Source organism: Anomaloglossus baeobatrachus, chromosome 1, assembly GCF_048569485.1.
Source record: "Anomaloglossus baeobatrachus isolate aAnoBae1 chromosome 1, aAnoBae1.hap1, whole genome shotgun sequence".
Taxonomy (NCBI): domain Eukaryota; kingdom Metazoa; phylum Chordata; class Amphibia; order Anura; family Aromobatidae; genus Anomaloglossus; species Anomaloglossus baeobatrachus.
Window position 1 is genome coordinate 436,046,050 of NC_134353.1, and position 26,148 is coordinate 436,072,197.

At 46.0% G+C, this 26,148-nt stretch overlaps 1 protein-coding gene across 2 annotated transcripts in view; it reads right to left on the reverse strand.

Moving 5' to 3' along the window:
• Window positions 1-1,342: 1,342 nt before the first annotated feature.
• The window catches only part of GAK (cyclin G associated kinase), a 414,917-nt gene continuing 390,111 nt past the window's right edge, over window positions 1,343-26,148 (reverse strand). Inside the window, exons 23-28 of one of the 2 annotated variants that reach the window (XM_075352640.1) lie at window positions 13,740-13,886; window positions 3,278-3,397; window positions 2,841-3,059; window positions 2,582-2,730; window positions 2,142-2,318; window positions 1,343-1,878 (exon numbers count right to left, since the gene is read on the reverse strand). In XM_075352640.1, the coding sequence (XP_075208755.1) occupies window positions 1,777-1,878; window positions 2,142-2,318; window positions 2,582-2,730; window positions 2,841-3,059; window positions 3,278-3,397; window positions 13,740-13,886 (914 nt within the window). In that variant the 3' untranslated portion in view covers window positions 1,343-1,776. The remainder of the gene's footprint in view (window positions 1,879-2,141; window positions 2,319-2,581; window positions 2,731-2,840; window positions 3,060-3,277; window positions 3,398-13,739; window positions 13,887-26,148) is intronic. The other variant, XM_075352641.1, reaches the window with a different exon arrangement.

Sequence of the window (26,148 nt, forward strand, 5' to 3'; positions counted from 1 at the left end):
TTTTCACTTCTCCCTATTGGAGGTTCTCAGTTGTATACTACCGCCTGTATTATCCTGTCCCTTCTGTGCACCCTGATGAAGCTGGGTGAAACGCTTGTTGGAGCATGGTGGCACTGTCAAGCCTGTCTTCATTCCAACTATGCTCGGTGCTTCTTTTGATGTATCCTCTCCCAGGTTTCAGTCATGGTTGTTCCTGATTCCTAGACATTGTGTTAGCATTGACCATGACTGTTTAACCCCTTAGATACTGCTGTCAATTGTGACTATGGCATCTAGATTGTTAAGTGTGTGGGTGCACCCTCTTTAACCCCATCAGCATCCTTTGATCCATATTTTGTGGTCCTGATGGTGGCCATTGTAGTTCACAGCCAAATAACGAGTGACAGCTATAGTGACGTGTTCAGAAGTTAGCAACATTTAGGTGGTTTTGAATATGGTGAGGGCCACTGTTTCTAAAATATCACTTTTAAGGGTCTTCAAATATATAGGTCCCCCAAAGTTACGTTAAAAATAGGTCTCTAAAAAAATATGTTTTGTAACTTTTATTGAAACAATAAAAAATTACTGCTACCATTTTAAAGTTTCTAACATCCTAATAAAAACATTTTACAGGTGGTGCTGCTGTAAAGCAGACCTGAGGTTAATGTTATTTATTAGCTATTTCATGTGCTCTGACTGTCTGGATTGAAAAGATCATTCAAAGTATGAAAATTGCTAATTTTTAGAATATTTTTATAAAATCAAAACCTATTGACCTAAATTTACCATGACCATAAAATAGAACGTGTCACGAAATAATCTCAATCAGTGGGATATGTTGAAACATTGCAGAGAAATTGGCACATAAAGGGACATGTCAGGGACATGTGAAAACTTTGGCCTGGTCACTAAGGAGTTAACAAACCCGTTCTCTTTGGGGATAGTAGTGCTCTACACTTCAGCGATGGAGGTCACACTATACAAATTTGGTAGGAATTTCTTTATTTTCTATATGTATTTACCTACAGCAGAGACCAGAACATCTACATATACGGTGTATACAGTAACACATGGCTGCTCTGTGCAGTTTTCCATGTGTTTATTTTTCCAACATGCTCTTACTATGTCTCCATACCAATTCCAAGTCATCATATGGTGTGATTTTATGAAATACAAACTGTATACCTTGTTTTGACGTCTTATGTTGACTATAAATCCAATGCTGGGACTTATCTCATGAACAGGGCCCCAGCACAACCTCTCAAGGAACAGTAGTGTTCTATAAACTTCTGAGAGCCTCAATAAGAAGCGAATATTCACAAGTAGTTTTTCACCATTCAGACAATGAAAAAAAAAATACAGGTTTGAAGAAAAGTGTTTAATTTTGTACACAATGCAATTTTAATGATTACATATTTACTATAACTGAAAAATTTACATCTAGCAATTTTTAGAAAACAATCTCATCAAGTAATTAGAGTCCATCATTAAATACATCAGGATGCCAGGCTTGGTATATAAACTGCAATCCACTGCTCACGATCAGGCAAGTCCAACAGTTTTTTTTCCCCCTCACTGATGGTGTGAATAATGCCCTAAAACATATGGTATGGAATGCAATTACATCAAATAATAAGGTGCCAGTCCTTAATAAGGAAAAGATCAACTGTAAACTATCCTATTGTATGTATAAATAGATTGTGTTCTGGCATTTGGAGAACAGCTTAAAACCAGAGTGGAATAGACTAAAAACAGACCAGATATACAATGGATGTAGGTCTTTAAAGAGGTGACATCTTAAAAAAGGGCTCGGGATCCTTGATTTTCAAATTCTGACCAGGCATCATTCAGCTCCATGAATATCATTTTGGCATATTGTTCATATGGTTGTTCAGTGGCCTAAAATAAAAAAATATATTACAGTATTAATCGACTCTCTTGCATATGCATTTATATTATACATCTGGAGTATGTTCATACACAGCAAGATTTGGTGGAGACACTTCTAAAATCTGAAGAAATTTCCTATGTGGCCTACTGTGCTACTGAATGGGAAAGAAGTGGCAAATGGCGCTTCCCTTAGCTAATCAGCTTGCCTGACTTTTGGTTTTGTAATCAACAGAAATCACGGGTACAGGAGCTGATCAAATAAGAAGTCTTACCTTGTCGGGATGAACCACAAGCACTGCTTTCCTGTAGTATTTCTTCACTTGATCTGGTGTTACCAGCTCAGACATATTTACTGGTTTCCATTTTGTTTCGCCTTCCCAAAGCACGGTGTGAAGTGTAGAAATTAAAGCTCTTATGTTTCGCTCTTTTCCTTCAATCCAATCTAAAATCTAGAGTAAGAATAGGAACAAGTAATATTAAAGGGAATATGTCGCCAGCTTTCTGTTACCTAATCTGAGCACAACATTCTAGGTGTTAAACAAGGACTTAAAGCCAAAAGAAACTGATAAAGCAAAAAAAAAAAAAAAGAGAAAAAAAAAGCAAACCTACTTCTACTGATCATGTCTCCTTCATTATCTGCCATTTAAGGCCAGGGAGAAACTGGATGAGGTTATTCAGTGGAATGATTAGGAACATCCAGTACATTACTTGCCTTTAATTTTAGGGGATCCATGTCTCTAGTCATCTCTTGTCTTCTCATTTCAGCAATTGTCTTTGAACCCTTTCTGTCAATTTTTGCTGAAAATCCCTGATTGGTGAGCAAATCTCCAAAGTCACTCTCTGTCACTTTTGGTTTTGGCCCTTTTATAAAAGAAAAAAAACAAAAAACATATAATTATATATAATACACACACACACAATTTAAATGGAGGGGGAAAAAATAGAAAAACTGAAAATAAGGGAAAAAAAACCCCCAAATTTTGGCTTGCCAAATCCTGGAGCCCTTATGCCTCTTTCTTCTCTGCCACCGATCACACTAAAATTTCCAATGTAAGCGGGTTTGGTGCTGATGCCAGGCTTAGGCTGAGATTGCAATGAAGTGTTCGTGCTTGGTTGTTTAGGAGTTTGTTTGGAGTGGTTATTCTGAAATGACTTGTCATTGGTCCGGGCAGAAAATGGTGTGGAAGATGCTGAAAAACAAGAGAAACCTGTTAAAAGCTTCATAATGGATGGCAAAAGAAGCATAAGAATGATCAGACACTGAAGTCTGGACTTCATCAGAAGCCATGTAGAACTCTTTAGTACATGAAACAAAGCTACATGCATGATCATTTTAGGTTCTGTGGATTAGGCAGCTGGACTTCTCTCTAGGACATTGAGGTGGTACTAACTAAAAGCAATGGATTACCTTTGTTTTGGTACGAAGACCTTATACTATCAATATCTGCAAATGGGTCAAAACTGGAGGGCTTTGCTTGAACAAAGGATGAACTGGATGTGCTCAGACTGGTTGGTGTAAGGGATGAACCTAAGAGATTGAGAAGGAAAATAAATGAGTTACAACAACTAGAAGATGTTTTCATGAAAACTAAAGAAGCTACAATGTAAAGAGTCATCCTGATAGATCAGTTTTACTTCATACTTGCATTTTCCATGAAGTAACAATTCCAGGCCACCTTTATTTAAAACTAGCTGTAGTACCCTGGCGTTGCCCGGAATAGTAACGGTCTCTCTCCCAGTCTCTGTATGTGTGTGTCTGTCTGTGTCTTTCTGTTTCTATCCCTCTGTATTTGTATCAGTCTGTCTCCATCTCTGTTTCTGTCTGTCTCTCTCTCTGTGTCTGTCTCTATATGTGTGTCTGTCTGTCCGTCTCTTTCCCAGGGCCGTCTCTTTCCCAGGGCCGTCTCTGTCTGTCTCTCTCTCTCTCTATCCGTCTCCCCACCAACATCTTATTCCCTCACACATGCTTCTTATACTAACAGTTTATTTTGTTCCTATAGCATCCACTGACAGTTGCTATTAATAGCCTGCAGCTCCCACCTATTCAGTTTAATGGAAGCAGGATTTTGGAGATTAACTGTAAAGAGTGGGGTTAAATTTTCCCGTCGAAACATAGTCTATGATGTTCCCTGGGTCACATGAGGCGTCTGTGCAAAATGTCGTGATTGTAAATGCGACGGTGCGGATTCCTTTAGCGGACACACACACACACACACACACACACACACTGAGCTTTATATATTAGATTTGTTGTTTTCCCTAATGAAAATATATGAACCTATTCCCAGACTGTAAGCTTACGAGCAGGGCCCTCACTCCTCTTGGTATTCGAATTTTGTTATTTTATAACGTCTCGTTGTCTGTATATGTCCCCTCTGAATTGTAAAGCGCTGTGGAATATGTTGGCGCTATATAAATAAAAATATTATATTTAATATATTCATTGGTGTTCAGTTTCTTCTTGTTAGAACTCTGTCTGATTAGTAGTGTCAGTCTAAGGACAGACGCCTTAAAGCGCACCAATCACAAGGATTTTCACAGTGCTATGCAGAAGTTTGAGCACCACTGATCAAAATTACTGTTATTGTGAACATTTAAGTTGAAAATGAAATGATCTCTAAAAGGCATAAAGTTAACGATGACACATTTCCTTTATATTTTAGGTAAGAACAAAAAAAATATTTTCATCTTTAACATTTTAAAAACTACAAGAATGAAAATGGGCCAATGCAAAAGTTTGAACACCCTTGGAGATTTGTGTGCTCAGATCATTTCAGACCTTAATTAGCCTGTTAGGTTTGTGGCTTGTTCATTATCATAGTTAGGAAAGGGCATGTGATGCAAATTTCACAGCTTTATAAAAACCCAGCTTCCTCTAACCTTGTGCAAATAAAACAACAGCCATGGGTTTTTCAAAGCAGCTGCCTAGCACTCTGAAAATCAAAATGGTGAAGGCCCACAAAGCAGAATAAAGCTAGAAAAGCGTAGAATAGCAAAGCGTTTTCAAGTTGCCCTTTCCTCAGTTCGAAAAGTAATTCAGAAATGGCACTTACAGAAACAGTGGAGGTCAGGATAAGGTCTGGAAAACCAAGCAAAATTTGTGAGAGCTGCTCGTAGGATTGCTACAGTGGCAAATCAGAACCTTCACTTCACTGCAAAAGTCCTTCAGGAAGATTTAGCCGACTCTGGAGTTGTGGTACATTGTTCTACTGTTCAGAGAAACCTACAGAAAAATGGCCTTCATGGAAGAGTCATCTGAAAAAAACCTCTCCTGCGTCCTAACCATAAAATTTAGCATCAGAAGTATACAAAATAACATCTAAACAAGACTGATGTATTTTGGAAACAAGTCGTGTTAACTGATGAGGTTAAAATAGAACTCCTTGGCCACAATGATCAAACCAAATGTTTGGGAAAAAAAGGAGACAGAATGTCATGACAAGAACATCTCACCAACCATTAAGCATGGGGGTGGATTAATCATGCTTTGGGTTGTGTTCTATCCAATGGCACTGGGAACATTTCACTGGTAGAGGGAAGAATGGATTAAATGAAAGTTTAACAAATTCTTCAAGCAACCATAACACCATCTGTAAAAAAAGCTGAAGTTGAAAAGAGGATGAATTCTACAAATGGATAAGGATCCTAAAACACAATTCAAAATCCACATTAGCCTATGTCAAAAGGTACAAGCTGAAGGTTTTACAATGGCCCTTACAGTCCTCTGATCTGAACATCATTGAAAATCTGAGGCTAGACCGCAAAAGACTAGTGCATGCAAGAGGACCCAGGAATCTTACAGAACAAGAAGACTTTTCCAAGTAAGAAAGCATGAAAATAACAAGAATTGAAAGACTCTTGGCTGGCTACAAAAAACATTTACAAGCTTTGATACTTGCCAAAGGGGGTGCTGCAGGGTACTAACCATGCAGGGTACCCAATATTTTGCATTGGCCATCTTTATTTTTTGTTGTGAATTTAAAAATGTAAAATATATCTAGATTTTTTTTTTGTCTAAAATGCAGAGGATAGGTGTTATCCTTAACTTTATGGCTTTTACAGATAATTTCATTTTCAACTTGCTTAATTGTTCAGAATATCAGTAAACTTGACCAGAGGTGCTCAAACGTTTGCATGCCACTGTATAACCTAAAGCCAGTGCTATACTGGCACTATCAGGCTGATTCTATACATACTTTTAATGGTCAGCTAGGATGTATACGTTTTGAAATACAGGCAACTAAAGTTTGTAAAATGAGCAGATTTTTTGAGTGACAGCAGCTGCTAATAGCTGGGGTGGGTTTTGATAGTGATTCCCTCCCCCCTGCCGCTCCTCCTCCCCCTATTATTTATGCTAATTCCATTATAGAAGTGTTTTACTAATGGTTGTGGCTAAACCATGGTTGCTAAAAGGACCTATAATGATGTCATACCCATGTGACCAGAAGGGTCAGGGCCTAAGCCAAAACTGATACAAGGAAGCAAAATTATTTTTCTGTTGGCTGAGGCCCCTCCCCTTCTGGTCACATGGGTATGACGTCAGCAAGGTCCTTTTAGCCACCATGATTTACAGCCACAAGCGTCTATAATGGAATTAGCATAAGTAATAGATAGGTGGAGGACGGACAGGTCGGGTGACTGAAATCACTATCAAACCCCACCCCAGCTATCAGCTGCTGCCAATCAAAAAACTGTTCATTTTACAAGCTTTACTTGCTTGTGTTTCAAAAACTATACATCCTAGCTGACAACTAAAGGTATGTATAGAATCAGAATGATAGCACCAGTATAGCACTGGCTTCAGGTTATATAAGAAAATCTGCTCTTTAAAAGCGAAACGGTCACCAGATTTGGTGACTATAAGCTACGGCCACAACCAGTGAGCTCTTATATACAGCATTCTAACATGCTGTATTTAAGAGTTCACGTAACTGTGTAGAACGCCAGTCCCTCCAAGTCTAACCAAAACCTTGTAGGCTGCTGCGTTGTCAATGTAAATGTTCATTTTCTATACTGCGCAGTGTGGTTGTGGAGCTGTACACCGAGCCGTTCCGTTGGCTCCCTACTACTGATCCCTTATCCTTCAGTAGGCAACCACTATAGCTGACCATACTCACTGGATATAACTAAGTCACAGCTTATATTTACTTTATATTACAGAGGTGGTTTAAGAACATTTATAAAACAAAGGAACTTAAAAGATGCCAAATAGTAAGAAGGATACCTAAAAGGGGTAATACAGCTACTACAAATTATGTATTCTCAAAAAAAAGAGAATTTTGTTTACTTACCGTAAATTCTTTTTCTTATAGTTCCGTATTGGGAGACCCAGACATTGGGTGTATAGCTTCTGCCTCCGGAGGACACACAAAGTACTAAACTCAAAAGTGTAGCTCCTCCCTCTGAGCTTATACACCCCCTGGAGAACCAGATCTAGCCAGTGTAGTGCAAAAGCTGAAGGAGAATAGCCACCCACAAGTAAAAACAGAGCAAGAACCGGAACAACCGGAGACTCTGTACACGACAACAGCCGGTGATAACACGCGGAACAAGAAACTGCCAATAGGCAACAGGGAGGGAGCTGGGTCTCCCAATACGGAACTATAAGAAAAAGAATTTACGGTAAGTAAACAAAATTCTCTTTTTCTTTATCGTTCCTATGGGAGACCCAGACATTGGGACATCTCAAAGCAGTCCATGGGTGGGAATAAACAAAAAAACTGAGAAGTAGGCGGAGCCTAACTTCACAAAAGGGGCGACAGCCGCCTGAAGGATGCGTCTGCCCAAGCTCGCCTCTGCCGAAGCATGAGCATGCACTTGGTAGTGCTTTGAAAAGGTATGCAGGCTAGTCCAAGTGGCAGCCTGACAGACTTGCTGAGCCGTAGCCTGGTGCCTGAAAGCCCAAGAGGCACCGACAGCTCTGGTCGAGTGTGCCTTGATCCCCGGCGGGAGAGGCACTTGAGAACACTGGTAGGCATCTGAAATGGTCGACCTAATCCAACGGCTAAGGTCGGCTTAGAAGCAGAGAGGCCCTTACGCCGACCTGTGGTTAGCACAAAAAGAGAGGTGCACCACCTAAGAGCAGCGGTGCGAGACACATAGATCCGGAGCGCCCGCACCAGATCCAGATTATGCAACGCTTTCTCAAAGCGATGAACAGGAGCCGGACAAAAGGAAGGTAGGGTAATGTCCTGGTTAAGGTGGAAAGGAGAAACCACCTTAGGGAGAAAGTCCGGAGTCGGACGGAGAACCACCTTATCTTGATGAAAAATCAAAAAAGGTGACTCCGAAGAGAGCGCAGCCAAATCAGAGACTCTCCTGAGGGAAGTTATGGCCACTAGAAAGACCACTTTCTGTGAAAGACGAAACAAAGAAACCTCCCTAAGAGGCTCAAAGGGGGGTTTCTGCAAAACCGTGAGAACCAAATTGAGGTCCCAGGGATCCAAGGGCCGCCGGTAAGGCGGAATGATGTGAGACGCACCTTGCATGAAGGTGCGGACCTGAGCCAGCCGGGCGATACGCCGCTGGAACAGCACTGACAGAGCCGAGACTTGTCCCTTGAGAGAGTTGAGGGACAGTCCCAGCTACAGACCGGACTATAGAAAAGACAGAAGGATCGGCAAGGAAAAAGGCCAAGGAGAATGGCCGGAAGAGCGACACCAGGACAGGAAAATTTTCCAAGTCCTGTGATAGATCTTGGCAGAGGAAGACTTACGGGCCCGAGTCATAGTGGAGATGATCTCAGGGAGGATACCAGAAGCCGTCAAGATCCAGGACTCAAGAGCCACGTCGTCAATCTGAGAGCCGCAGAATTCTGGCGGAAAAACGGACCTTGTGAGAGAAGGTCTGGACGGTCCGGAAGATGCCACGGCACCTCTACGGACAGATGGAGCAGGTCTGGGTACCAAGCTCGCCTGGGCCAGTCCGGAGCAATGAGGATGACTCGACGGCCCTCCATTCTGATCTTGCGCAGAACTCTGGGCAAGAGAGCTAGAGGAGGAAACACGTAGGACAGACGAAACTGGGACTAGTCTTGAACCAGAGCGTCCGCGGCGAATGCCTGAGGATCGTGGGAGCGAGCCACGTAAACCGGAACCTTGTTGTTGTGACGGGATGCCATTAGGTCCACGTCCGGAGTGCCCCACTCGCGGCAGATTGACTGAAACACTGCCGGATGCAGGGACCACTCGCCACTGTCCACGGTTTGACGGCTGAGATAATCTGCTTCCCAGTTTTCCACGCCTGGGATGTGGACTGCGGATATGGTGGACTTGGAGTCCTCCGTCCATTGAACCTCCAACATTGCCAGGCGGCTGCATGTCCCGCCTTGGTGATTGATGTAGGAAACCGCTGTCGCGTAGTCTGACTGGACTCGGATGTGCTTGCCCGCCAATAGGTGGTGAAAAGCTAGGAGAGCCAGAAGCACGGCTCTGATTTCCAGCACATTGATCGAGAGGGCTGACTCGGACGAAGTCCAAGTGCCCTGCGCTCAGTGGTGGAGACATACCGCTCCCCAGCCAGAAAGACTGGCATCCGTGGTGAGAATCACCCAGGACGGAGCCAGGAAGGAGCGCCCCTGAGACAGAGAGAGGGGCCGAACCACCACTGAAGAGAGCTCCTGGTCTGTGGCGACAGAGCCACTAACCTGTGCAAGGAGGAAGGCCGCTTGTCCCAACAGCGGAGAATGTCCAGCTGCAGTGGCCGCAGATGGAACTGGGCAAAGGGAACAGCCTCCATTGACGCCACCATCTGACCCAGCACCTGCATCAGGTGCATGATGGAATAACGGCTGGGCCTCAGCAGAGAGCGCACCGCCAGTTGGAGGGACCGCTGTTTGATTAAGGGCAACTTCACAAATGCCGGCAGAGTCTCGAACTGCATCCCTAGGTACGTGAGCTTCTGGGTCGGAGTCAGAGTGGATTTGGACAGATTGACAAGCCACCCGAATTGGGCTAGAGTGGCGAGAGTGAGCGAGACACTCCGCTGACAGTCTGCGCTGGATGAAGCCTTGACTAGAAGGTCGTCCAGGTAAGGAATCACTGCCAACCCCTGGAGGTGCAGAACCGCAACCACTGCTGCCATGACCTTGGTGAATACCCGAGGGGCCGTGGCTAACCCGAAGGGGAGAGCCACGAATTGGAAATGTTCCTCTCCGATTGCAAAACGTAGCCAACGCTGGTGTGAAACTGCAATTGGCACATGCAGATAGGCATCTCTGATGTCGATGGATGCCAGGAAATCCCCTTGGGTCATTGAGGCAATGACTGACCGCAGAGACTCCATGCGAAAATGCCGCACCTGAACATGCTTGTTGAGAAGCTTGAGATCCAGGATGGGCCGGAAGGAACCGTCCTTTTTGGGGACTAGGAAGAGATTTGAGTAGAAACCTCTGAACCGTTCCCGGGCGGGAACCGGTACAACTACTCCGTTGGCCTGCAAGGATGCCACGGCCTGAGAGAAGGCGGCGGCCTTGGAGCAGGGGGGAGTTGACAGAAAAAATCTGTTTGGCGGGCTGGAAGAGAATTCTATCCTGTAGCCGTGGGAGATTACATCCCGCACCCACTGATTGGAGACGTGTTGAAACCACATGTCGCCAAAGTGGGAGAGCCTGCCACTGACTAAGGACGTTGCTGGCGCGGACAGATAGTCAAGAGGAGGCTGCCTTAGTGGCAGCAGCTCCTGCGGTCTTCTGTGGACGCGCTTTTGTGCGCCAGTTGGATTTTTGGTCCTTGGCTGAGTTCGTGGACGAGGCCGAGGGCTTAGAGGACGACCAGTTGGAGGAACGAAAGGAACGAAACCTCGACTGATTCCTACCCTGGATAGGTTTCCTGGTTTTGGTTTGTGGCATGGAAGTACTCTTCCCGCCAGTAGCTTCCTTAATAATTTCATCCAGCTGTTCAACAGCCGGGACCCAGCAAAAGGGAGTCCAGCAAGGAACTTTTTTGAGGAAGCATCTGCCTTCCACTCTCAAAGCCACAAGATCCTGCGGATAGCGAGGGAATTAGCCGAAGCCACCGCAGTGCGGTGAGAAGCCTCCAGCATGGCAGACATGGCATAGGATGAAAAAGCTGAAGCTTGGGAAGTTAAGGTAACCAGTTCTCCTCTAGAGAAGCAGAGATGGCTTTGAGAGCCCACACTGCTGCAAAAGTTGGGGAGAACGAGGCCCCTGCCGCCTCATATACAGATTTGGCCAGAAGGTCAACCTGGCGGTCAGTGGAATCCTTAAGAGAGGTGCCATCAGCCACTGATACAACGGTCCGGGCTGAGAGTCTAGACACCGGGGGGTCTACCTTTGGTGAATGAGCCCACTCCTTAACCACCTCAGGTGGAAAGGGAAAACGGTCATCAGAACTACGCTTTGGGAAGCGTTTGTCAGGACAGGCCCTAGGTTTGGTCACAGCGACCTGAAAACTGGAGTGGTTAAAGAACACACTCTTTGTCCTTTTAGGCGAGGTAAACTGGTGCTTTTCTGCCAGAGAGGGTTGTTCCTCTGATACTGGCGGATTGAGATCCAGTACAGAATTAATGGACGCAATCAAATCACTAACATCTGAGTCACTTTCGGACAGATCAATGGGGCACATGGAGTTAGCCTCCGAGCCCCCTGTAAAGGCATCCTCCTCGTCCTGCGAGTCAGGTTCTGAAACAGAGCCGCGGGACGAAGAAGGAGAGGGAGCCCTGCGTCTCCTCTTAGGAGCACGGGGTCTGGGACCAGATGAGGAATCCTCTGTGAGCTCCGCTGAGAAAGCCCTAGCAGCAGAGGCACCCTGTGAAGGGGGCTGATGCATGTTCAGCAAAGTCCTGGACAGCTGTCCCATGGAGTCGGCAAAAGACTGGGAGATAGACCTAGATAAGGATTATACCCAAGCCGGGGGTTCAGCCACAGGAGCCGGAGCAGCCGGAGAGACCACTGGGGGTGCGATTCCAGGCTGAGGCATCGTCAGGTCAGAGCAGGCATCACAATGTGGATAGATGCTCGGTTCAGGCAGTAGGAGCTTACATGCAGTGCACACTGAATACAGCTTTGGAGCCTTGCTCCTCGTGTGAGACATGCTGCTGGAGTGGGGCTCTGCCAGAAGGACCCCCAGAGAGTATATACAGAGGTCCACAACCAAAGGTTGTGGCTTACCAGACCGCTGGAGCGGTTTGTGTGCCCTCCAGATCCCGGAGCCCGGACCCCCAAGCACCTCAGCAGGGATGCTGCAGCTAGTGCTGATCGCAGAGAAAACGCTGATAAAATGGCGCCGGAGCGAAGAGAGGGGGCGGGACCTACTCTGAGAGCGGGATCTGGAGGGCCAAAGAGACTTACAGGGGAGGAGACATGTACCCAGAGAGGAGTGTCCCTCCCCTGTGCAGAACGGCCGCTGGGCGGAGCCACACTGTCCCTCTGCATGAGTGACATGCGAGGGCAGTGAAACCGAAAGTAGGCCTCCGGCGAAGCCGGGGCCTAAATTTGAGCGGCCGGCGCGCAGGCACCATAGGCGCGGTTCTCAGGCGACAGCCAGAGAACCCGCCGGAAATGTCATAAAAATCACTCAGCACACTCACCCACCACAATAAAGTACAGGGACCCCCAATATATAAACGTCTCAGGTACTTAGCTTGCTGAGACGCAGGGTTCCAAGTCCCTGGGGATGGGTGCTCCGGCTCAGCAGGATCCTGAAGGGCTGCGGATGGAGACCGGTCTCCTGCCAAGCATGGAGAACCGTGCTGGCTCCCACTTCAAGCCAGAGCCCAGAGGGATGGTGAAGGAGCACGGCATGTAAGGCTCCAGCCTTGGAATCAACCTTAACAGCACCGCCGACACAGTGGGGTGAGAAGGGACATGCCGGGGGTCCAGAGGACCCGCTTTTCTTTAAACTCTTTCCAAAAATGAAAAATCAGATGAGAATGCATGTGTGGATGTATGCCTCCTGAACACAAAGCGATAAACTGGCTAGATCTGGTTTTCCAGGGGGTGTATAAGCTCAGAGGGAGGAGCTACACTTTTGAGTGTAGTACTTTGTGTGTCCTCCGGAGGCAGAAGCTATACACCCAATGTCTGGGTCTCCCATAGGAACGATAAAGAAAAAGCTATTACCTATGAGATTGAGAGTATAAAACAAAAGCTCTCCACTAATCTGGTGGCACAAGAGCAGCTTCCTCATTCATTTTCTATGGGACTGCCAGAGGGAGCAGAGGACTGATCTCATACACAGCCCTGTACCATTTATACACAGGATAACTCTTGTGGAAAGATCATACTTGTACTTACTGGCATACCCATTTTATTCAAGGAAAGGTAAATTACTTTTACTTTAACAAACTGATGCCCAATCTTGTTTGCTTGCTTAGGCTACTTTCACACCTCCGGTTTCTGCAATGCGGCACAATACCGCACTCTGCAGAAAAACCGCAACCTTTTTTTTTGCCGCCGGTTGCGTTTTTTTTTGCATAGACTTACATTAGTGCCGTATTGTGCCGCATGGGCTTGCGTTCGGTCCGGTTTTTGCCGCATGCGGCAGATTTAGCCGATGCCGCGGCCGGATCGAACGTTCCCTGCAACATTTTTTGCTCCGGCAAAAAAAAAAAACGCATCGCGACGCATCCGGCCGCTGCGGCGCATTTTCAATGCATGCCTATGGATGCCGGATGCGGCAAAAATCGCATCTGACCGCCGCATGCGGTTTTTTCCACTGCGCATGATCAGTAGCGTGCCGCAACCGGAAAAAAACGGACCGGCCGCATGTAAACACTTTATGCAAAGGATGCGGTGTTTTCACCGCATCCGTTGCATAGGTTTCACAGCCGGATTGAGCCGCACGGCTCAAACCGGATGTGTGAAAGTAGCCTTAGGTATATAAGCTTTATAAAGTAATGGCATCTTATACCTTCAAAGGGCAATTTATTAGACTTTGGAAGAAACGCATTGGGTTTGAAAGAAGGCTCATCCCATGAATTCCATCCGCCTAAAAGGTCTGGGTTGCTTGCAGAAGAAACTATTCTTGAATGCGTTGTTGGGAAATCTTTAGATCCATCTTTAAATTAAAAAAAAAAAGAAAAAAGAAAAAAAAGGTAAATTGTGAAACAGTACATGCAATGCTAGGCTCAGATTTCAGTATAAATTGTGAAATCATTATTTGTAAAGTATTGAATGTTTGATGTGTAAGGAACTACTAACAAAGTATCTAATGTCATGATGGCCAGGATACAAGGATTACAGCTTAGATCTTTAAAGAGTAATTTTATAAACATTTTCATGTATTACAAGCACTGCATGTTGTTGGTGATCAGTGGTGGTGGGGGGGGGGGTGTCGGTCAGAGGTCTTTGGACCCCACTGATCGGTTAACCTTCACCTCCAGGCGATTTTCCATTTTTTGCTCCCCTTCTTCCAAGATCCATTTTTTTTTATTTTTCCATCAATTTTGCCATATAAGGGCTTGTTTTTTTGCGGGACGAGTTGTACTTTTGTATGCAACCATTAGTTTTACCATATAGTGTACTGGGAAATGGGAAAAAAATTCCAAGTGTGGTGAAATTGCAAAAAAAGTGCAATTGCACGGTAGTTTGGGGGGTATTTTATTCACAGTGTTCACTGTATGGTAAAACTGATGTGTCGTATGATGCCTCAGGTCAGTATGAGTTCGTAGCTACCAAACATGTATACTTTTGCTTTTATCTCAGGGGTTAAAACATTTTTAGAAGTTTGTAAAAAAAAAATAAATTGCGCTTTTAGCGCCACTTTCTGCGACCCGTAGCATTATCATTTTTCATGATCCGGGGCTCAGTGATGGCTTGTTTTTTATGTATGTCTGGAACACCAATGGTGTGAACATGGTGCAAGACTCAAAAAACATAACTATACAATAGGATAAAGAGTTACACACAAGTCACAATGTATAGGGGAATGTTGAAAAGCAAAACTGCTATGGGAATACTAGACTGAAAAATACAATGGACTTTCTAAAAAAGTGAAAAAACATGAAAAATGAAATATGCATAACTGCTATGCAGGTGAGGTTACATATAGGCTAGGGACCTCAAAAATAGAGATTACCTTGGCGTTTGTTTTGGGGCTCTTTTGCATTGATCAATACAATGGCTAAACATCTCATATTCCTATTATTCATAGCAGTTATGCATATTTCATTTTTCATGTTTTTTCACTTTTTCAGATAGTCCATTGTATTTTTCAGTCTAGTATTCCCATAGCAGTTTTGCTTTTCATCATTCCCATATACATTGTGACTTGTGTGCAACTCTTTATCCTATTGTGTAGGCTTATTTTTTATGTCTTGAGCTGGGCTTTTTAATGATACCATTTTTTTTGTATGCTACATTTTGATCGCCTGTTATTGCATTTTATCAAAAATTTTAGGAGACCAAAAGAAAAAAAACAAAAAAAACAAACAAACAACAAAACACCACGTAATCTTGGCATTTGGAATTTTCTTTCTCACCATGCCATGTACCGATCAGATTAATTGATTTCATAATTTTGATAAATCGGGCATTTCTAAACACGGCAATACCAAATGTGTACCATAATTTTTTTATTCTTTTGTTTGGTTTTCAATGGTGCGAATGAGGGGTGATTTGAACTTTTAGTTTGTTTAGTTTTTTTTATACATTTTTTATTTATTTTATTAGTCTTCCTAGGGAACTTTATGGATCCACAGACTGATCGCTGTACAGCTCTGATCAGCAAAAATGGAGCGTTCCTGTTACAGGCGGCACTCTATCGGCTCTTAAAGGAAGTACATCATGATAGCGAAAGGGGTCATCACATGACCCATCATCACTACCATGGCAACCATCGGCTCCTCGCGGTCGCGTCACTGGGTCCGCTGATGGCGAAGTTGAACAGCATGATCCCCGTCGTGACTATTTAAATCACGCTGTCACATTCTGACAGCACAATCTAAGGCTACATGCGCACGCTGTATCTTTTTGTGTTCACAAACTGAAGCCAAAACTGCACGCTGTCAGAGAGCCTGGAAATGTCACAAAAAATCTTTGTAATTGTAGGTAGATTTTTGCTGCATTTCGGTGCGTTTTCGGTGCGTTTTTCACAACATGCGTTTTTGCTGCGTTTTTGTGACAAATGTTGACAAAAACGCAGGAAGAATAAACATGATGCATTTTATTTTTGTCACAAACTTTTAACAAATAAAGCGCTGACAAACTGCAATGTGCGCATACCAAATCTGACTTCTCAGACTTTGCTGGGAAGTCAAATTTCAGAAAGTTCTGACAAGAAAACTGCAGCCAAAAACGCAGCAAAAATGCAGCAAAAGATGCAGCGTGCGCATGTAGCCCAAGTCGCGGATCCACCTGCACCTGTTAACTCCACTTGTCCGCTGATCAAATCAGCAGACGTGTGCGGGGGATCACCGCCGGCTCACCGCAGCAGCCAGCGATTATTACCACGACATGGCCGATGATGTACCAGTACGTCATTGGTCATGAAGGGGTAAAAAGTGAATCTGTCAGTAGGTTCTTGGTGTGTAATCTGAGATAAGCATAATAAAAGGGTAAGAAAGCCTGATTTCAGCTATGTATCACTTACTCGACTGCTTGGTGTAGTTTTCATAGAAGATCTGTTGTCTGATAAAGATATAGCAGAGCTAAAGCTGGTGTCACACTAAACGACAGCGACAACGACGTCGCTGTTACGTCACCATTTTCGGTGACGTAACAGCGACCTTGTAAGTCGCTGTTATGATCGCTGCTTAGCTGTCAAACACAGCAGAAGCAGCGATCATAAGGTCGCTGTGCTACATGTGCAGAGAGCAGGGAGCCGCGCTTAGCGCTGGCTCCTTGCTCTCCTGCAGCACACATCGGGTTAATTAACCCGATGTGTGCTGCAGCTACATGTCACAGTTCAGAGAGCAGGGAGCCGCGCTTAGCGCTGGCTCCTTGCTCTCCTGCAGCACACATCGGGTTAATTAACCCGATGTGTGCTGCAGCTACATGTCACAGTGCAGAGAGCAGGGAGCCGCGCGCACTGCTTAGCGCTGGCTCCTTGCTCTCCTTGCTACAGTATACATCGGGTTAATTACCCGATGCGTACTGCAGCCACATGTCACAGTGCAGGAGCCGGCGCTGGCAGCAAGAGCGGAGGCTGGTAACCAGCGTAAACATCGGGTAACCAGGGAAAGGTCTTCCCTTGGTTACCCGATGTTTACGCTGGTTACAGCTTACCGCAGCTGCCAGTGCCGGCTCCTGATCGCTTCATTTAGTCGCTCTCTCGCTGTCACACACAGCGATGTGTGTGTCACAGCGGGAGAGTGACGACCAAAAAATGAAGCTGGACATTCAGCAACGACCGGCGACCTCACAGCAGGGGCCAGGTCGTTGCTGGATGTCACACACAGCGACAGCGACGGGACGTCGCTGCAACGTCACAGAAAATGGTGACGTAGCAGCGACGTCGTTGTCGTCGTCGTTATGTGTGACACCAGCTTTAGTCTTCTGGGCTGTGTATAACCCTGCCCACACCCATAGCTGGCAACTTCCTGTGTACACACTGCATTGTAAGCAAGCTACTATTCACTGGGAGGGGCAGGGTTCAACAGATTAGCTGGTCTGCACAGCTTTGAGATGTAGTCCTTTGATAAAATACTGATTGTACTAAATCTACAACAGTTGCTTCTTATGTAAAGGTCCAGTCACACTAAGCAACTTACCAGCGATCCCAACAACGATAGGGATCGCTGGTAAGTTGCTAGGAGGTTGCTGGTGAGATGTCACACTGCGACGCTCCAGCGATCCCACCAGCAACCTGACCTGGCAGGGATCGCTGGAGCGTCGCTACACGAGTTGCTGGTGAGCTCACCAGCAACCAGTGACCAGCCCCCAGCGCCGCGTGGAAGATGCTGCGCTTGGTAACTAAGGTAAATATCGGGTAACCAACCCGATATTTACCTTGGTTACCAGCGCACGGAGCTACACGTGCAGAGAGCAGGGAGCAGCGCACACTGAGCGCTGGCTCCCTGCTCTCCTAGTTACAGCACACATCGGGTTAATTACCTGATGTGTGCTGCAGCTAAATGTGCACAGAGCAGCGCACAATGCTTAGCGCTGGCTCCCTGCTCTTTTAGCTACAGCACACATCGGGTTAATTAACCCGATGTGTCCTGCAGCTACATGTGCACAGAGCAGGAGCCGGCACTGACAGTGAGAGCGGCGGAGGCTGGTAACAAAGGTAAATATCGGGTAACCAAGGACAGGGCTTCTTGGTTACCCGATGTTTACTGTGGTTACCAGCCTCCGCAGAAGCCGGCTCCTGCTGCCTGCACATTTAGTTGTTGCTGTCTCGCTGTCACACACAGCGATCTGTGCTTCACAGCGGGACAGCAACAACTAAAAAATGGCCCAGGACATTCAGCAACAACCAACGACCTCACAGCAGGGGCCAGGTTGTTGCTGGATGTCACACACAGCAACATCGCTAGCAACGTCACAAAAGTTGTTCGTTAGCAGCGATGTTGCTAGCGATGTTGCTTAGTGTGACGGGGCCTTTATGCTGCTCTCAGAATAAAAAGTAAAAGCCTGCTAACAGATGAATGTACATACCCTTAGACTTGTTATTGAACCCATAAACTGCTATGTACACACATCTCTTGCAGAAGCGGTTTACTTCAGAGAGGTGTTCTGACGAATCAGAAACCCTGATTCCAGCGATGTGTCACTTACTGAGCTGATTGCTGTCATTTTGATCAATGTTTTCTGTGCTGCAGATCTAGCAGTTATACAGAGCTCATGAATATGCTGGACTACCTGGCAGCACACCAAGTAGTGCTCTAATGATAAAATCACTGTTTAATCAGCAGGAGATTATCAAAACTACCCTAAGCAGCCCAGTAAGTGATACATTGCTGGAATCATGATCTCTGCCCCTACATTATGCTGCTCTCAAGTTACTTTTTTTGTTTTGTGGTGTTAGTTGCTATTTTTGGCACTAAAATCAACCAAAATGGTGTAAATTCATGAATTTGGTGCAGAGTTCAATAACATGGGGTTTTTGGCTTGACCTGATTTTTGCAATTTTGGGAGGCCAAAAGTTGCCAAAATTGTGCCCAAATTCTGACATACTCAAAAATACACCAGGGGAAGACTGGAGTGCAGTTGTGCCAAATTTTAAAACTTTCAAAAGCTGCAATTGATGAATTGAATCAGGCCAAAACATCTGGAACTGCTAGACCAGAAAGTGGGGGAAAAATAGATTGAAAAAAGGTGCAAAAACAATAATGACCTGGGAGCAAACAGAAAAAAACGTACAAACCTAAACAAATAAACAAGTGCGAAAAGCAATAATGTACCGGGGCTTAAAAATGAGCTAGATTTATCATAGTGGTTCTTGCAGTTTGATATATCTGGTGCATTTAAAACTGTCTATTCAAAGTGTACACCATCTATTAGTTGTCTTACTTTGTGACAAAAAAATTGTACCAAAATTCTGGCGTGTGGTGCTGCACATAGGCCGCACCCATTTTCTAGCAAACTACACCTTTCTCTTGTGAGCCAAGGAACAGAAAGGGTCTAAAACACAAAAATGTGATTCAAGTCATGAATGGACTTGCTTATGGTGCAAATTATTCCAGAATTCTGGAGCATTTAGCTTGTCTTTTTATTCTAATTTTATTCTATCCTTGGCAAGTGTCATAAAGCGTGTTCAAAACACTAAGCCAGAGAAGTCAATGAACAGGTGACAGGTTTCTACATCCATACGGCAGCTGGAAAGCAGAATTCTGACCTGCTGTTCAAAGAGCAAAGCAACTCAGACAATAACACTTCGTCAAGAAAATCTATACTCCATAAAGTAAAAGACAAGGGAAAAAAAGTTTATAGAATGTGGCCTTAATTAGGCCCTCCAGCAAAAGAAAATATAAGAGTAAATGAAAAGGAAGCTGCAGAATGGTCATTTTGGAATATAAAAAAAATGCATTTAAAATAATTAAAACCACTGCATAGAGGGGCGTGGCCTAGGCACCTAGCAGGGAAGAAGCACTTCACTTGGACTCCTGCTTCTAGAACACAAAACTACCTTTTTAAAGGGACTGTATCGTCAGAAAAAAAAAAATTAAATACCTGAAAAAATGTAAAGTAATATTATTTTAATGTTTTATTTAAATATTATTTTCTTTTTTTAATTGAGCAAAATGTAAAAAAAAAATTAAAAAGTTTAATATTTTCCACTGTTTCCACTGTTAAACACTAGGGGGAGCAGCTTCTGAAATCCTACAGAAATCCCACTGTAGGAAAAAGCTCACGTTACAGCTTGCAGTAAAGTGGGCGGAGTCTGCTCTCCTGTGTGTGATGGCACGCCTCCACCTCCCAATCTGAGTGTTTACAAAGGATAACAGAGAATGACATGTAGGGACACAATGCACAGCCATTTTGTTGGTGACCAGAAATGTCTAAAGTGTCACCAAGGACAGCAGGAGTATCACACAGGACAGGATTAGATACACGGCCGTGCACACAGCATCACCCAGGACAGGATTAGATACACGGCCGTGCACACAGCATCACCCAGGACAGGATTAGATACACGGCCGTGCACACAGCATCACCCAGGACAGGATTAGATACACGGCCGTGCAGACCGCATCACCCAGGACAGGATTAGATACACGGCCGTGCACACAGCATCACCCAGGAGAGGATTAGATACACGGCCGTGCAGACCGCATCACCCAGGACAGGATTAGATACACGGCCGTGCACACAGCATCACCCAGGACAGGATTACATACACGGCCGTGCAGACCGCATCACCCAGGACAGGATTAGATACACGGCCGTGCACACAGCATCACCCAGGAGAGGATTAGATACACGGCCGTGCAGACAGCATCACCCAGGACAGTATTAGATACACGGCCGTGCACACAGCATCACCCAGGACAGGATTAGATACACGGCCGTGCACACAGCATCACCCAGGACAGGATTAGATACATGGCCGTGCACACAGCATCACCCAGGACAGGATTAGATACACGGCCGTGCACACAGCATCACCCAGGAGAGGATTAGATACACGGCCGTGCACACAGCATCCCCAGGACAGGATTAGATACACGGCCGTGCACACAGCATCACCCAGGACAGGATTAGATACACGGCCGTGCACACAGCATCACCCAGGACAGGATTAGATACACGGCCGTGCACACAGCATCACCCAGGAGAGGATTAGATACACGGCCGTGCAGACCGCATCAACCAGGACAGGATTAGATATACGGCCGTGCACACAGCATCACCCAGGAGAGGATTAGATACACGGCCGTGCACACAGCATCACCCAGGACAGGATTAGATACACGGCCGTGCACACAGCATCACCCAGGACAGGATTAGATACACGGCCGTGCACACAGCATCACCCAGGACAGGATTAGATACACGGCCGTGCACACAGCATCACCCAGGACAGGATTAGATACACGGCCGTGCACACAGCATCACCCAGGACAGGATTAGATACACGGCCGTGCACACAGCATCACCCAGGACAGGATTAGATACACAGCCGTGCACACAGCATCACCCAGGACAGGATTAGATACACGGCCGTGCACACAGCATCACCCAGGAGAGGATTAGATACACAGCTCAGCACAGTATCACCCAGGACAGGATTGGATACACAGCTCATCAGACTGCATCACCCAGGACAGGATTAGATACTGTCTGATGAGCTGTGTATCTAATCCTGTCCTGGGTGATACTGTCTGCGGAGTTGTGTATCTAATCCTGTCCTGGGTGATGCTGTGTGCACGGCCGTGTATCTAATCCTGTCCTGGGTGATGCGGTCTGCTGAGCTGTGTATCACCCAAGAGAGGATTAGATACACGGCTCAGCAGATAGTATGAAACAGGAGGGGATAATACACAGCCGTGCAGACAGCATCAGCGGCGGTACTCGCTTGCAGTGGGGTAAGGGCACACACACATACACAGCAGCGGCGAGCAGAGCGGTGGCTGGGGAGAGCGGAGGGAGGAAGTGTCATCGGAGACGGTAACGGCGGGGGGAGGGGCGGCACTAGCGGGGGCTGAGGAGATGGGAACGGCGAGGGGGAGGGGCGGCACTAGCGGGGGCTGAGGAGAGCGAAGGGATGGGGAGAGCGGAGGGAGGCGGTGTCATCGGTAACGAGGGCAGGGGAGGGGAGGCGGCCTGTACTCACACATCCCGGCGGTTGACAGGGGTGAAGTGGAGCAAACAGCATACGCTGTGAGCTCCACGATGATGGCGGCTGAACTCCTCCCTCTGCTATGATCTGGACAGCCCATGGGGCGCGTCCAGGTCACAGCATACGCCCACTGTAACGTTAAACATAGGGTCGGATAGCGACCACTATTCTCTATGCACAGGGGCTGCCATAAAGGAGTGTGTAACGGTCGTTACACACACAGCAAATCCAACATGGCCCCCAGTGCATACAGTAAAATTAGAACAGAAAAAGTAAATAAGCTACGATTTTCATTTTGTATTAGAAATACTTGATTTCAGAATCACTATTTTTAATACAAAAATAAAAAAACGCGATACTGTCCCTTTAAACTTTACAATCTGCTGCAAAACACCCCAATTTGGGTCTACCCCGGAAGATACCTGTAGGATTCAGCACCCCTAAGTAGCCAGCAAGTGTGCAGGCCAGGATCCCCAGCTATCACCCCAAGCTCTGGACACAGACCTGGGCTGGAAGCACAGCTCCAGGAGGGCTCCAAGCAGAACATGGAGATTGAAACTATACCCGTGGGACAGCTCCTAGCACGCACCGAGACACAATGGAGGTAAGACCTTCTCCCCCGGAGGAGACACTTGGAACCCTCCCTGAAATGCCATAACACCTCCACATAGACAAAGTGCAACCTTGAGTCAAACCTCCAGTGCTGTCCCAGTCCAAACACAGGAGAGACAGTGTCCCTGAGGAGAAAAAGACATTTCCAGAAGACAGAGTAGTTGTACCCAAAGATACAGCAGCTGTGATTACATCCCCCTTGGGACACCAGGGCTCCATGTGGGCGCCATCTTGCAGGCTGAGGGCTGAAGGAGAAGAGGAGGGGGGGAACTAAGCTGCAGTTGCTTCAAAACAGGAAAGCCCTTAGGCCTTGTGCGCACTAGGCGTTTTTGCCGCGTTTTTAGCGGCGTTTTTTACCGCGTTTTTGTGCTGAAAACGCAGTGACATTGCTTCCCCAGCAATGTCTATGGGTTTTCATAAGTGCTGTCCGCACACAGCGTATTTTTGTAGCTGCGTTTTTGTGGTGACCACAAAAATGCAGCATGTCAATTATTTCTGCGTTTTTCATTGCGTTTTTCACCCATTGAGTTCAATGAGATGTTCAACAACGCAATGAAAAACGCATATAGCCGCGTTTCTATGACTAAAAACGCAGCTATAAACGCAAGGGGTGGGTACTACAGTGACGTGTACAGGAAGAGGATTCCTTCTGTTGGTAAACACAGAAGCATGAATCCTCCCGGTACCGTCACCGCTGCCTCCACCTCCCGTCCTGGGCATGTCAGCTCCGTGCGGCGCAATGTCTGGGCGGGAGGTGGAGGCAGCGGCGAAAACCAAAGTGAACAGCAGAAAAAAAAAATGTCATATATACTCACCTGTCTGCAGGGTCCCGGTGCCATGCCCGCTCCTGTCCCGGTCCCGCCGCTCTGGCTGTGTGCAGTCTCCCCGGGGCAGGACCTTGCTTGCAGGACCTGGCGGTGGATCACCTGATGCAGTCACCTGACGCATCAGCTGATCGTAGTCTCGCCGGCTTTTTCGCGCCCGGCCGGCTATCAGCTGATCCTGCCGTCAGGGGACTTCATCAGCTGATTACCGGCAGCTCCTGCAGCGATCGGACAGGATCAGACTCCTGTCCAATCGATCACTCCAGGAGCTGCCGGTAATCAGCACAGCACATAAGTGAGTATTATTTTTTTTTTTTTGTACTGATGCATCAGCTGATTGTATAATCGGCTTTTATACAATCAGCTGATGTGTGATGTGATTCACATCCTTGAACCTGACACATAATCTGATCGGTTTGCCTTCCAGCAAACCGATCAGATGATATTGGATCCGGATTGGACGGCGCGGGACCCTTGACCCAGGATTACTGCGGAGGGGGGTTCTTTATTTCAATAAAGATGGAATCACTAATTGTGTTGTGTTTTATTTCTAATAAAAATATTTTTCTGTGTGTTGTGTTTTTTTTTTTTATCATTAATAGAAATTCATGGTGGCCATGTCTAATATTGGCGTGACACCATGAATTTCGGGCTTAGGGCTAGCTGATAATATACAGCTAGCCCTAACTCCATTATTAACCAGCGAGCCAACCGGCATCAGGGCAGCTGGAAGAGTTGGATACAGCGCCAGAAGATGGTGCTTCAATGAAAGCGCCATTTTCTGGGGTGGCTGCGGACTGCAATTCGCAGTGGGGGTGCCCAGAAAGCTTGGGCACCCTGCACTGAGGATTCCAATCCCCAGCTGCCTAGTTGTACCCGGCTGGACTCAAAAATTAGGCGAAGCTCACGTCATTTTTTTTTTTCAATTATTTCATGAAATTCATGAAATAATTAAAAAAAAAGGGCTTCTCTATATTTTTGGTTCCCAGCCGGGTACAAATAGGCAGCTGGGGGTTGGGGGCAGCCCGTACCTGCCTGCTGTACCCGGCTAGCATACAAAAATATGGCGAAGCCCATGTCATTTTTTTTTCTTTTTGGGCAAAAAACTGCATACAGTCCTGGATGGAGGATGCTGTGCCTTGTAGTTCTGCAGCTGCTGTCTGCTCTCCTGCATACACTAGTTCTGCAGCTGTCTGCTCTCCTGCATACAATGAACATTTTGAAGAAGGAAATGACATCAGACCTTTTTTTTTTTTTTTTCATCAACAGTCTTTAATGGCATTGTGCACTGATTAAAAATGCAGTGAGCAAAAACGCAGCAAAAAACGCACCAAATCGCGGCAAAAACGCATGCGTTTGTCGCGTTTTTTAGCCGCGGGTGCGTTTTTTGAGACAAAAACGCACATAAAAACGCAGCGTGAAAAAAACGCCTAGTGCGCACATACCCTTACAGTGCTCTGCACTGCCAACCTTTTCTTCTCCAAGTGCTCGGCTGAAAAATAGGTCTGCACTGACACCTAGTGGACATTCTGCAAACATGTCGAAAATCCAGAGGAGACCCCCTACCTCTATAGGTGACCTTAAAATTGCCACAGAATAGGTTCATCTGCTGAGAGTGGTGCACAAAAGGGAGCCATGAAAATGGTTAACGTCCCTGCGTAATGTCTGCATAGGAGGGAGGCTCGACTTACCGCCCATAAACTGGAAACAAGTGGACAGCTATTAGTTTGATAGACTTACACAAATAAGCTTTACTGGTAGAGGGCACAGTACACTGCACTGGTCAGGAGACGATCTGGCTGGGTTGGGGAGGAGTAGAGGACCTGGTTGGTCATACAGAATACGAAGGGTGCAGCCGTTTGTGACCTCTTTGGACACGTTTCTTATTAAATGAGGTCATGCTGTGGGAGTTCTTATGCCACCAAAAGCCCAAAGGCAATCAACTTATAAAGGCAGTCAGCCGAAAAATAAAACGGCCTTGGCAAGCCCAGTGGATATGGACTTAGACTCTACGCCCTCGCTATCTGCCCTGGTGACTTAACAGGCAGAGACTGAGTCAGGGGATATGGAATGCCTCTCAGAGCATAAGCGATTGAAAAAATACCTGGACCTCCTCCCCACCAAAGAGGACTTTAAATCCCTGGTCTCAGAAGTGAAAGACGCTTGCAGGTCAGAAATTAATTCAATCAGCCAAGATGTCAAGCTGCTGGCAGATAGAATGGACTCTGTGGAAAGGAACCATGATGTCACCAGACAATATATCACCAAACTACAGAAAAATGTGCCCTCATATGCTCAAGCTTTAAGTGAAACTAATAAGCACCTGGAGGACCTGGACAACAGAGGTCGCCGTAATATCCGAGTGCAACGTGTTTCGGAAACTTCAGGCAATGAAGATGTCCATGCCATACTTGAAACCATATTTAACTTTGTATTGGAGCGCCCCGCAACTCATAGGATAAAATTGGACAGAGCGCATAGAGCACTTCGCCCAAATTGCCCCAGAATCAATCCCGCGATATTATATGTTGTGTCCACGACTTCCAGCTGCAAGAGTTCATAATGGCTAAAGCTCGTAAAATGCAGAGAATTGAATATCAAGGGCATCCGATATCGCTGACTGTTTCTGTTTGCCCTCATAGCTGTGAAAGATGGTCGTA